Here is a 12,974-nt window from a genome sequence, read left to right on the forward strand (position 1 = left end):
GTCATACGTTCCCTCCACTAATCCACTATAGAATGCGTTAGTTGTGATGCAGTTGCTCAAGGTTGACCCGGGTTGTTGGAGTTGCCGAAGAGCAGCGCGACACTCGCGGTGCCATTCGCCCTTCCTCGGCCTCTTCTTGATCCACGACTGCAGTTCGGTCATGGAGACGAGCTGCGGGAAAGCGCGCCGCACAAACGGCGACCACACCTGTTCACCGTTGTCTACATAGAGCCGGAGAGATAGATAGATAGATAGATAGATAGATAGATAGATAGATAGATAGATAGATAGATAGATAGATATAGCGTATATAATACATATAAATGTAAAAACACCCTTCAGGCTGCAATAGACAATAAAATAAAACAAAATTTAATCTATTCAGTCTATACATCTCAGTACCAAATTACCCACAGTCTAACACTGGTCCCTAGCCTGGTGGTTGTGGGCCCTTGAGTTAAAATATAAAGTAGGGTAACTATATACCACAAGTAATTAGTTCAATAATGCTAAAATATAAGTAAAAACTTATCATGAATTAGCCATGGGTACCATAAACAGATGCGATTAAGATTGAAATATTTTCTCAGGAATCTTTACATTACATTTTCCAATATATTGTTTGCTTAAAATTGGAAAAAAATTTTGCTGAGAAAATGTCTAAGTGTACTGATCAGACAAAAAAACCTGAAAAATTTGTACATTAATTTCACTCTCAATCTAAGTGAATTAAGAACTGTTTAAATTTTTTAAAATAATTTTTTGATTTAAAAATGTTTATTTATGAATCTAGAAATTTATCAATCTTCTTTATGCTTTATAAAATCTATTTTATAATGTATTTCAAGTATTTTTTTAGTGTAATTAATTCTCTAAAAGATTTCATACTGATGAAGGAAATGAACTTTCTGAAATAGAGATGTTAGTGAATGTACAAACGATAAAAGCTAAAACTGAATTAAATTAATTTAAATTAAAAGTTAAATTATTGAAAATAGATACTGGAAAAAAAAGAATATGTTATTTTGTAATCATTTTATGAAGAATTGAAAGAATAGGGAAGTACTTTCCAGCAAGTCTTTCCTCTCTTGCAAAGCATACAAAACATCCAGTGAACAAGTTCAACTTTTTAATAAGCCATACATTAAAAATAATTCAGTCAAAATAATCTAAAATAACAGAAATACAGCTTAATTATTCCAAACAGGATTTCCACGCACAATAAAATATCTGAAAAAGGATACACAAATACTGAGCATGCAAGCCACACACACACACGCATTTATACATGCAAACACAGAAATAATTTCAAAAGTACTAAATAAAGCAAGAAATTTTAATATATCTAGAAAAGGAAAAAGATTTCATATATTTCTTTAATCAATGAAACAGCTACAATTCTGAAATTAAATTGTTGTTTTACAAATAAAACCCAAATAAACCTTGTTAGTTCCATTATTGCAGAACATAGTTGGTCTTTTCCCAAAGAGCAGAGGTTGTAAAATCAGAATCTCGGTAGTTTATAGATGGGTAACAAATCTGCCCCTGTATGTAACACTACTTGATTGCATGTAACATTTACCGTGGGATCAGTTTCTCTTATCCAGTTATGTAAACTGTCTTGGTGCTACAGCAAAATTCTTGATGTTTGATGTCAACCAATGGGCTGACAAACGTGTTTCACAGATCATATAAATTGACTCATTTCATCGCTAATATTGATAGAAGAATCAGTAGAAAAATGGATTAAAATATACAATTATTTGCATATTCACTTTCACAATATACAATTAAATATAAATAAAAAATCTGTTAAATAATATTATGAAGGATAATGGAAATATATAGCATAAATGAAGAGTACCATATGGAATCATAAACAGTAGATTCTGTGTCTTGTGGAGAAAAAAATACTGATAAAAGTCAAATAATGCACAGAGCTTCTGTGTAACGTAAACAGCTGTCATGGTGAGTTGTATTCAAATATGCATGTTTGATGTATGGTAATACATTTTGAAATTGTTAGATGTAGAAGATAAAGTTGAAAACATTATTTCACATTGTTATCATTTTTATTATTTAGAAGACATGAAAGTAAAATATTTCTTTTTATCTCTTAATAAACAGAGATAAAAGAAGCAACCAAGCATCCAAAATATGATATCTTAAAAATAATTTTTTTTTAGAATTACAACTGCAAAACATGTTTTATAAGAAAGGAAGTTTGATTTTTAATTTTACTTAAAATTCTTGAATGAGATTAATGACTAACCTCGTTTTTAAGTTTCTTAATTTCGGCAGTGTGTTCTTCTGTTTGCTGGACATAATGCCATTTCGCCTGCCTTTCACTGTCTAATATCTGTAGAAGATGCAAATGTTTCTGTTCCAGTTCTTCTTTGCATTCTATCATCTTGCTATAGCTAAAAAATTTAATGAAAAGAAAGCGAGAGGTAAAAGAGAGGAAGAAATAATTAGAAGACAATTGAGAGATAAAAAGAAAGCAACAATATATTTTGAGTCTTACAATTATGAGTTATTAATATAAATAATACAGACAAAAAAAAAATTGAATAAATGAAATAAACATAACCACCAGAGAAATGATATTTTTATTGAAAATAAACATTGTAGTAAGTGCAGACGATCCTAAATAGTAAAATGAACAATTTTAATTGTTGAAACACATCTAAAATATGAATGATACTTTAATAAAAAGGAAACAATAAAAGTACAAGTATTTGTAACAGAAATATCACTAAAGACAAAGTCTAATTTAGTCAATGAAAAGGATTTGAAAGAAAAGTGTGAATGTTCTACATTTGACTTTATTTTATTGATAATTTTCTTTTCTCACTGATAACAAAGAAGTCACTGTAGATCTTGTGAAGGATAAAATTATCATTTTATCAATTTAGTAAGATGGATAATGTCATATAGAATTATAGGAAAATAAAATTGTTTGAAGAAAATTATTACTTTCTTTTATTTGCTTTTTAAGTGTCAACATTCTGTATAGCAACAGCTAACTTGAAAGAAAAGTTAAATCAATGGATTGAATAAAAAAAAAGAATAGGACTTAAATATAATTCTTCCCATGACAAAATAAAATGGAAGACATCAATAATTCTTTTGTTTAAGGGAGAATAATTCAAGGAACTTTGCATTACATTCAAATCAATTCAGATCCCTAGAATCTATTTCAACAGCAATTTTAATATCCCATGTACAAAGAAAATCAACTTGAAGCTGTTTTGTTACAAAATATAACTGGAGACATATACATGTATATATATATGTATGAGAGTTGTATTCCTTATATATATATATATATATGAGAATTGTGATCTTTATATATATATATAAATGAATGTAGAAATAACATCTCACACATATGCATACAAGCATATATACATTCATACACACAAACATATATACATTCCCTGTACCTCTTGATCCACCAACTGTATCCTCTCTTATGCTCACCTTCTTGTACCTTGACAATTTTCTCCGCCAGCCCATCACTCCCAGCTTCATTTTCTTCCCAGTTACTACTATTCATCCTTTTGATGTTGAATAGCCGTGTATCTATCTCTTGTACATCAAAACACTAGTACTTGCCTCTTTATTGCACTTTAGCTTCCTTCTCAGCACCTGGCACAAAAGCCATCCCTCTTCCCTAAAACCTCATGCCTTTTTCCCCCCCTTGTTTTTTTGTTTTTTCTATCTTGCAACTTGGAAACACCACTAGAGCCAGTAGTACAAAAATAACACCCAGTACACATTGTAGAGAGGCTGGCTTTAGAAAAGGCATCCAGCCATAGAAAACATGCCAAAACTGACAATGGAGCTCTGCTCTTGCCATTGCCAAATCTTAATAAACTGTCCGACCCATGTCAGCTAGGAAATGATAACACACACACACACACACACACACACATGGATATATTTATTTATATATATGTTTTTCTATATATAGTTGAAATTTGCAGAAAAACAAAAGACGAAGACAGGTATATAAACAACAAGGAGGTGTTTTAGTTTAACACACACACACATACACACACACACACACACACACGCACACGCACACATAAAATATCTAAATATCTGACAAGATTGCATTGCAGGCATTACAGATTTATACTAAACCAAGCTTAATAATTAATTGTTAATTAGATTGATGAATTAACTGGTAATTGAACTGACATAAAGACAAATAACCTAGTTCCTATTACAAAATCAATGTAAAACTGGAAAATATGTGAGATCTGAAAATTATCTTGACTCACATTGAAGACAAACATTTTGAATACTTGAGTATTAATAAACAATTTTATTAAACAATAGCAACAAAATACTTCTCTTGAATGGTTTTGTTTTTCTAAGAGGAGAAGCAGAAGTGCTCATTGACTTGTATAAATAAATGAGGTTAATCCAATTGACATTTATTTTATTACCTGTTAATGTAACGATGGAATCTATATTTAGTGAAAGCGCAGGTATGGCTGTGAGGCTAAGAAGTTTGCTTTGAAATCACACAGTCTGGGGTTCAGTCCCATTGTGTAGCACCTTCTATTATAACCCTGAGCCAATCAAAGCCTCACAAGTGGATTTGGTAGATGGAAACTGAAAGAAGCCTGTCATATATTTTCCTCTAATCTTTTCGTTGTTTTAGTGATTAGATTGTAGCTACGCTGGGGCATCACCTTCAAGGGTCTAGTCAAACAAACCTACTCCTATAGGGTTTTTCAAACCTGGTACTTATTCTTTCTGGCACTTTTGCTCAGCCACTAATTTGCAAGGACATAAACAAACCAACATCTTTAAAATACAATTCCTAATAATATTTAGTGATAAAAATATAATAGCATTTTATAAAGATGGGGTCCAGTAGAGTAAAATAGGAATCAAAGGGCTCCATAGGCAAAAAAAAGATTGAGAACCACTGGTCTAGTGTAATTACTTCTACAATAAAAAAGAAACCTAATTTTTAGAGGTACATTATGGTTAACTATAGAGAAAAATGCAAGTTCTCTATGAAGGTTTATCATAGTTTGATAGGGTTTCATTTGGTTTTCTTGACATATATGATGTCTGTGATTTGAAACTTAAACAAAACTAAGATTTTGAAGCTCCTGTTTCAAGACAAATAACAGTTCCTTCACCCATCTGACGTCTCTTAGTTGACAGTTAATACAAGGGAGATAATCATTTCTTATTCAACAACAATGTGGAGGCTTGACCAGAGAAATTAAGTTCATGTATGAACAATGGCTGTGAAGGCACAATGGCCCAGTGGTTAGGGCAGCGGACTCGTGGTCATAGGATCATGGTTTCGATTCCCAGACCGGGCGTTGTGAGTGTTTATTGAGCGAAAACACCTAAAGCTCCACGAGGCTCCGGCAGGGGATGGTGGCGAACCCTGCTGTACTCTTTCGCCACAACTTTCTCTCACTCTTACTTCCTGTTTCTGTTGTGCTTGTAATTCAAGGGGTCAGCCTTGTTACTCTGTGTCACGCTGAATATCCCCGAGAACTACGTTAAGGGTACACATGTCTGTGGAGCGCTCAGCCACTTGCGCGTCAATTTCACGAGCAGGATGTTCCATTGATCGGATCAACTGGAACCCTTGTCGTCATAAGTGACGGAGTACCAACAATGAACAATGGCTATTCTAGACAAAGATGAACTGTGATGATGTCCATACACAATTAAAAAAAAAAAAAAACGGAGGTCAATTAAGAATAAGCTGGTTTTTTTTTCACTTAAACCAGACCTGATCAAGCAGACCCATGATCAAAAGCTCTCTGGCCATGCCCACCCAATCTTCTATTCAGATACAGTGTACCTTAGACTATATTATCCAAAGTTTTCCTTCTTTTTATGTGATTTAAGGAACATTTGACTGCTATTCCTAGCAAGTCAAGTGACTTTCTAAAGATACCCTGTGCAACATTATTGATCAGTGCTGCAAATTCCAGCATCCTCTTATCATAAATTTCATTGATTTCAAGAATGCTTTTAACAGTAATCATTGGGAGCCACTGCAGATGATTATTCATCTTGTGGCATAACTAAAAAGAATCTCTGACAACATTAGAACACTAGATGGGAATACAGAGCTGCTTTAGCCCCATGTCACTTGTTTTCTGTTGGTAATTTGTATCAAATTCATTATGACAAAGACTAAGCAGCTCAGTAAACAAAATTTAATGCGTGCACAAGAAGCTGCAAACCATGCATTTTGTTGATGGTATTACTTTGCTAAGCCATCATGTAGAAAGACTGCACAGGAAATAACATCTACTTTAAATACAAATACAGAAAAGTTGAACTTTGTATCACCTGTGAGAAGATCAATATTATATCCACCAATTTATGACTATATCTATCTTATCAAGATTGGAAATAAGAATCTGAAGTATGTATCAAAGATCTCTATCTTGGAACAAAATTTCCTGTAAAAGTGGTAGAGAAGTTGATGGCTGCTACAGTAGTCTTCCAGTAACTGCACCATGTACAGGGAAAATTATGTTTTCCAATGACTGCTCAGTGTACAGGGAAAATTATGCTTTGACATGACCACTTATGGAGCCAAATGCTATCTTTGCCTTGAAACACGAAAAAATTCAGATTGCATTTACAACAGACTTGATGTTTTTCACAGGTGCTGTATACAACCAACAATGTGAATTTCTTAGAGACCATGCTATTAATGAAAAAGTTATGTAAAGAGCTCAGATGGAAAATTTTTATCTCCTAGCACTTCTGTTGCACATGATGAATATTAATTCAGCTGGACAGCTATTTCAAACATCAGTGAATATTTATTTTCTGTTTTCCCATATAAGTGGTGACAGATTTCTTCTTGGAATGCAGGTGATTGTAAGTACATACAACTGACAGAGCCCAATGAAGTAGAAATAAAACTACCCTCTCAGTGGACACTGCTAGGGTGATTTGTGTTTGCTTCTGATATATATATATATTGTATTTTTAAATACACTGGGACAAGATCTTAACTGAAGTTTGCCTATGATGTATCGTTAACTATGATATACAGATATACAAAGGACTATATACACACACATGACCCCTGCCATATATATATATATATATATATATATATATATATATATATATATATATGTATGTATGTATGTATGTATGTATGTATGTATGTATGTATATATGTATGTGTATGCATGTGTGTGTGTGTGTGTGTGTGCGGGCAAACCTATTTTGTATGTATATGTCCACTCAGACAAAATAGGTTTCCATGCAACTTCTTTCCACTGAATTCACTCACAAGTTGACCCAGGGTGTAGTAGAAGATGCTTGCTCAAAGTTCTCTGCAGTGAGACAGAAATAATAACAACATGATCCTGAAGCAGTTTTCGTAACCATATAATCATGGCTGCACCTTTCTGCATTAAAAAAAAAAAAACCTGTGAAATGGTTAAAGCAGGCATTTGTAAAGTATATTATGGTGGTGAAATCCAATAAGACTAAAACTTGTCCATAGTTGTCCTTCTGTCTACAGAAATCAGATTCTTTGCTTAACATGTGAAGTAATTTTGTGAGATTAATCATTAGTTCTATTAAAATTATATCTCTTTTGGAGTTACTAATAGTCATTACTAGTTTGTTTTTCTTCTACCGTCTAAGAAAGAGATTTCACTTAATTAAGAATATTTACATATATCATTCTGTACAACTTTTAAATTATCTATCTAAATGTATATCATTGGCCCACTTGAGTTATTGTTCTTAGCTTAGCTTATTTTTTTAAACTTCCCAATATAGTATCATAGCTTGTGTATCTGTCATGTATGTAAAATTCTTAGAACCAGAAATGACATAGAAAGCTGTTGCTGCTTTTCAATTTCAAGCAGGTTTTTTTTTTGTTTATCTCTGCATTGTTTCTGAGGATGTATTGTCTTGTTTTATCCTACTTTTAATGATTATTTTATTAATTCAATAAAGTGTACTCACTTAATTGTTATAAAATTGTTGTTGCTATCAGCTTAATGGTTCTGTTTTTTTTTTTTATGAGACTAAATGTGTTGCGACATGCTTTTTAGTAGTATTTAAGTAATTATTATTTGTTTAATTTCATTTATTTCAGTTTCCTTTACACTGTATTAAAGCCTATCAAGTAATCTTAACTGAGAAATTACTTTAGAGAAAGAAACATTGTTTCTAGAAAGGTTGTTACTCTTCACAAAGACAGCTATTAGAGACTTTAGTGTAAACTAATGTGGTGTATGAATTGATTTCTGCCTTTGTTTCAACCACAAATGTAACAGCAATTTCTTTAGGTTATACAGTTGTTGTTGTTGTCATTGCTGCTGTTGCTGTTTAGACTCAGGTCAATGCACTACAAGCATGATTGTAGTATTTCATCTATGACCATCCTATATGATTAAAAGTTATTCAACCGTAACCATTCCATCCATTTTTTTTATAATTGGGATTGCAGTAACTGCATTGTTCTCATTACACTAGTTTACAAAGAAATTGAGGCAAACATAGAAATAGTTGTTCTAGCCTAATTTTGGGGTGCTGATTTCAAATACAAAACCACTTTTCACTCATCACTTCTAGTTTTTGAGATATACATTATTATGATTTTGCAACAATTCACATAACCATATATATGATAATATAATAAATAAATGCACCCTTTTAAAGCCTAGCCAGGTTCATGGGCCCGGTTTCCTGGTTTCAATGGCGTATGTGGTCCCCAGTTGGATGAGACGCCAGTCCATTGCAACATTACTCATTTTTGCCAGCTGAGTGGACTGGAGCAACGTGAAATGAAATGTTTTGCATTGCCCGGTCCAGGAATCGAAACCACAATCTTATGATCATGATGCTGACAACCTAACCACTAAGCTATGTGCCTCCACAACCATATATATGGTCAGTCTTTATTTTGTTTCCCAGATTTTTGTAATACATATGATATATATCTATACAATGGATTCAAGCACTTCAAAACACTGAGGAAGCATCAACAAGGCAAATTCATTCTGCTATGCGTGTGGGGATTTCATGACAGTTGCACAGTGCTGAACAATTACTTCCCTCCTGAGAACTGCTTACTTTCATTATTTTGATTGTAAAATTGGAGATCAGGACAAATTCTGGGCCCCACACATCTGTTGTAAACCCTATTACAATGAACTAACTGCATGATTTAACAGCAAAAAAAGCAGCCTTCAACTCTGCTGTCCCAATGGTCTGAGAGAGCCATGAAATCATGCAGATGATTGTTATTGTTGTCTAGCAAATATAACAGGTTTCAATGCTCCTTCTAGAAAAAACATCAAAATATCTCAACCTTCCCTTAGCTATGAGACCCGTTCCCCACTCAGATGATCTCCCTGTCTCTACACTCCCAGAAAATAAAGATCTTCTTCTTTCATCAGATGAAGAAATGCCTTCAGGGGAAGATTCTGCCAAGATGATCTCTTCTGAAGATTATGTCTCTGTTTTTCAGGAGCAAGTAGTAATGAATCATGCAGGAAGACCTGAATCACCTTGCCCATGATCTGTATCTATCAGGACATGGAACCAGGACTTTGCTTCACTATTTGACATGGGGAACAGATTGTGCTACTGCACAAATGTCTCTGGCTTGTTCATCTTCCTTGGTTTCCTACACAATCCCTCAGACTGGCGTCTTTTCATAGACTCTCCCAAGTGAAGTCTGAAGGCTGTGCTCCTGCACAATGGGAATAAATACCCCAGTATTCCCATTGCCCACTGAGTCCATCTGAAAGAGTCATATAACAATACAGAGCTCCTTTCAGAAGCTGTCAAGTACAACCAGTACCAGTGAAGTATCCGTGGGGACCTCAAGGTCATTGGGCTCCTTATGGGTATGCAAGCAGGTTTCACAAAGTATTGTTACTTTCTCTGTCTCTGGGACAGTCGGGCTGTATCCAAGCACTACAAGCAGAAGGACTTGGGATCTAGGAGCACTTTCATGCCTGGTGAACACAGTGTCCAAGAAAATCCTCTGATGGACATTAACAAGGTGCTTCTTCCTCTTCATATCAAGCTTGGTTTAATGAAGAATTTCATGAAAACCATGGACAAAAATGGCACTGCCTTCCAACACTTGTGCACTCTCTTCCCAGCTCTGAGTTCTGCTAAGCTCAAGAAGGGCATCTTCATTGGACTTCAGATCCAAGAAGTGCTGAGGGATAAGGCCTTTGAGGAGCTTCTTACCTTAAAGGAACTGACAAACAGACCCACACCAACTTATACATATGCATACACACACATACATATAAATATTTAAGGCTCTGATGAAGCTCTAGTATGTTATTCAGGCACTTGACTCTCAGTCCACTGCATCTAATTGTAGAAACAGCTGTAAGCTAATGAAACGCATAAGATAATCATTTATTCCTTTGTCACCTCATTTTCTTATATAAATATATATATATGTAAATACATATATATATATGCATTTATGTGTGACTGGCCCTCGGGCCGGTGGCACGTAAAAGCACCCACTACACTCTCGGAGTGGTTGACGTTAGGAAGGGCATCCAGCTGTAGAAACTCTGCTAGATCAGATTGGAGCCTGGTGCAGCCTTCTGGCTTGCCAGTCCTCAGTCAAATCGTCCAACCCATGCTAGCGTGGAAAGCGGACGTTAAACGATGATGATGATGATGATGATACATACATAAATGATAGGCTACTTTCAACAAAATCCACTTACAAGCTTTTGTTCACCTGGGGCTATAGTAAAAAACATTTTCTCAAGGTGTCGTACAACGGGACTGATCTCACAACTACTTGGTTGGGAAACAAACTTCCTAACTTGCACTGCCATGCCTGTCTCAAATGTGAACAAACAAAAGCAATTGCGAAGTAAGGTATTAAATACAATTTTTCTTGGTTAGAAAAAATAGAAACAAAATCCCAGTGGTTGGGCAATATCTTGCATTAGTAATGTGTAAGACATTGCAGTGTGATGCAGCAGAAAAGTAAAACAAAACTTGGCTGTGGAATGAAGAATTAATTCTCAGATTATAATTAACTTGAGATAATTGGAAGTAACCACTGAAACAGAATAAGATCATTTGTGGTATTTACTTATAAATGAGATCAATATAAGGGTGTGTTTATGAGAACTAATTGAAATGAGTGATTAAATAATTAGTAATTATATAATTAGATAGTTAATAATTCAATAAGTAATTAAATAAATAAAAGATAGAAGTATAAATATAGAGAATAAATGGTTAAATAAATAACTAATTAAATAATTAAATGAATAAATGTATCTAAGTGATTGAATAATTAAATGAATATAGAGTTAATTGAATAAGGAGATAGTTGCATGATTAAATAACAAACAAATTTATAATAAGGGATAAGTTAGGGGTACATTTAGTGAGTAAATAAGGAATAAATATGTGAAAGGAGTTGAGGAAGTCATATGAAGTTATATGATATGTAAGACAAAAGATGGGCTAAGGTTTCTACCCAGCTACTTCCACTTAGCCATGTATCTTCTCTAAAGCAAAAAACTGTGATTGTCTCTGGCACGAATCCATCTTTCTCTCCATTCAAATACTCCACCTCTTAGTTGAGGGATCTTTTTCCTTTTTCTTTCTTTGTTTTTTTTCTTGTTATTTTTCTGCCTTGCAAGTTACTTAGCAAACCCACTAATGCTGGTGGCACAAAAGAAAAAAAAAAAATCCCACCAAGTGTACACTGGTAAGTGGTTGGTGTTAAGAAGGGCATCCAGTTGTAGAAACATAGTGACAGGCGAAACACCACTAAACATTTCATCCAGTGCACTAGTTGTCAAAGATCATGAAGAAAAAAAATGCTTTCTAATTGATGTATCAATACCAGTAGATGACAACGTTTCTCTAAAAGAAATGGAAAAACTTTCAAAATGCAAAGACCTGGAAATAGAGATAACTCGAATGTGGAATCTAAAAACAGAAACAATTCCTATTATAGTAGGTGCCTTAGGTATAATAAAAAAATATTCAGACAAATACATAACAAAAACACCAGGACTTACAAATACATATAACATACAGAAAATTGCACTACTGGGCACTGCACACATCCTACGCAAAACACTTTCAATACAGTAACCATAAGAGCACCACAGCAAACCACAACACATACCCAAGGCGCACAGAGCTGCGCTCGGTAGTGAAGTGAAAGCACGTTATAAAAATAAAACTACTGAACAATAATAATAATAATAGATAAATGGTATGAACATAAATCTAGTAAAGTACTAGAAAGTAAAAAATACAAGATGTTGTGGGACTTAAACATTCAGACTGACAGAGTAATAGAAGCTAGAAGTCCTGATTTGGTAGATAAAGAGAATAGAAAATGCCAGATAATTGATTGTCCCAAATGATGAAAAAATTAATGAGAGGTATAGGAAAAATAGCAAAGTACCAGGACTTAGCTATTGAATTACAGAGACTATGGAATGTATGGGTAAAATGTATCCCAGTAGTTATAGGTGCATTAAGAACTATCCCTAAAGATTTGAACAGATGGATAAAGGAAATAGGCATAAAACCCGGTTTAGTACAGCTCTAGAAAACAGTGTTATTAGGGACAGCTAGGATACTTAAGAATGTTCTTGGCATCTAAGGCTACTTGTTGTAGCCCGATGTTAGGATTCTTTTCCAACAGTCTAATCTGTTGAGTGTATATGAAAATAATAATAATAATAATAATAATAATAATAATAATAATAACAAAGCCCTTACCCATCAATGGCTAATGGCCTCTGGCTTGAAATCAGAAACAGAGGGGTTTATCATAGCAGCCCAAGATCAATGCCTACCTACAAAGAACTACCAGGCCAACATATTAAAGAACTGCAGCTCCCCATTATGTTGTATATGCCAACAACAAAATGAGACTATCGATCATGTTGTCTCCATGTGCAGTCTGCTTGCGCCTACAG

General features: G+C 34.1%; 1 protein-coding gene across 4 annotated transcripts in view; it reads right to left on the reverse strand.

Moving 5' to 3' along the window:
* LOC106876029 (ras-specific guanine nucleotide-releasing factor 2) overlaps positions 1–12,974 on the reverse strand; it is a 563,899-nt gene that overhangs the window by 298,115 nt on the left and 252,810 nt on the right. For all 4 annotated transcript variants that reach the window (XR_008266647.1, XM_052976037.1, XM_014924405.2 and 1 more), the window contains exon 3: positions 2,273–2,420. Coding sequence is in view for 3 of the 4 variants with exons in the window: in XM_052976037.1 (XP_052831997.1) it covers positions 2,273–2,420 (148 nt within the window). In the remaining variant the exon portion in view is untranslated. The remainder of the gene's footprint in view (positions 1–2,272; positions 2,421–12,974) is intronic.

The sequence above is a fragment of the Octopus bimaculoides genome, chromosome 2 (genome assembly GCF_001194135.2).
Source record: "Octopus bimaculoides isolate UCB-OBI-ISO-001 chromosome 2, ASM119413v2, whole genome shotgun sequence".
Taxonomy (NCBI): Eukaryota; Metazoa; Mollusca; class Cephalopoda; order Octopoda; family Octopodidae; genus Octopus; species Octopus bimaculoides.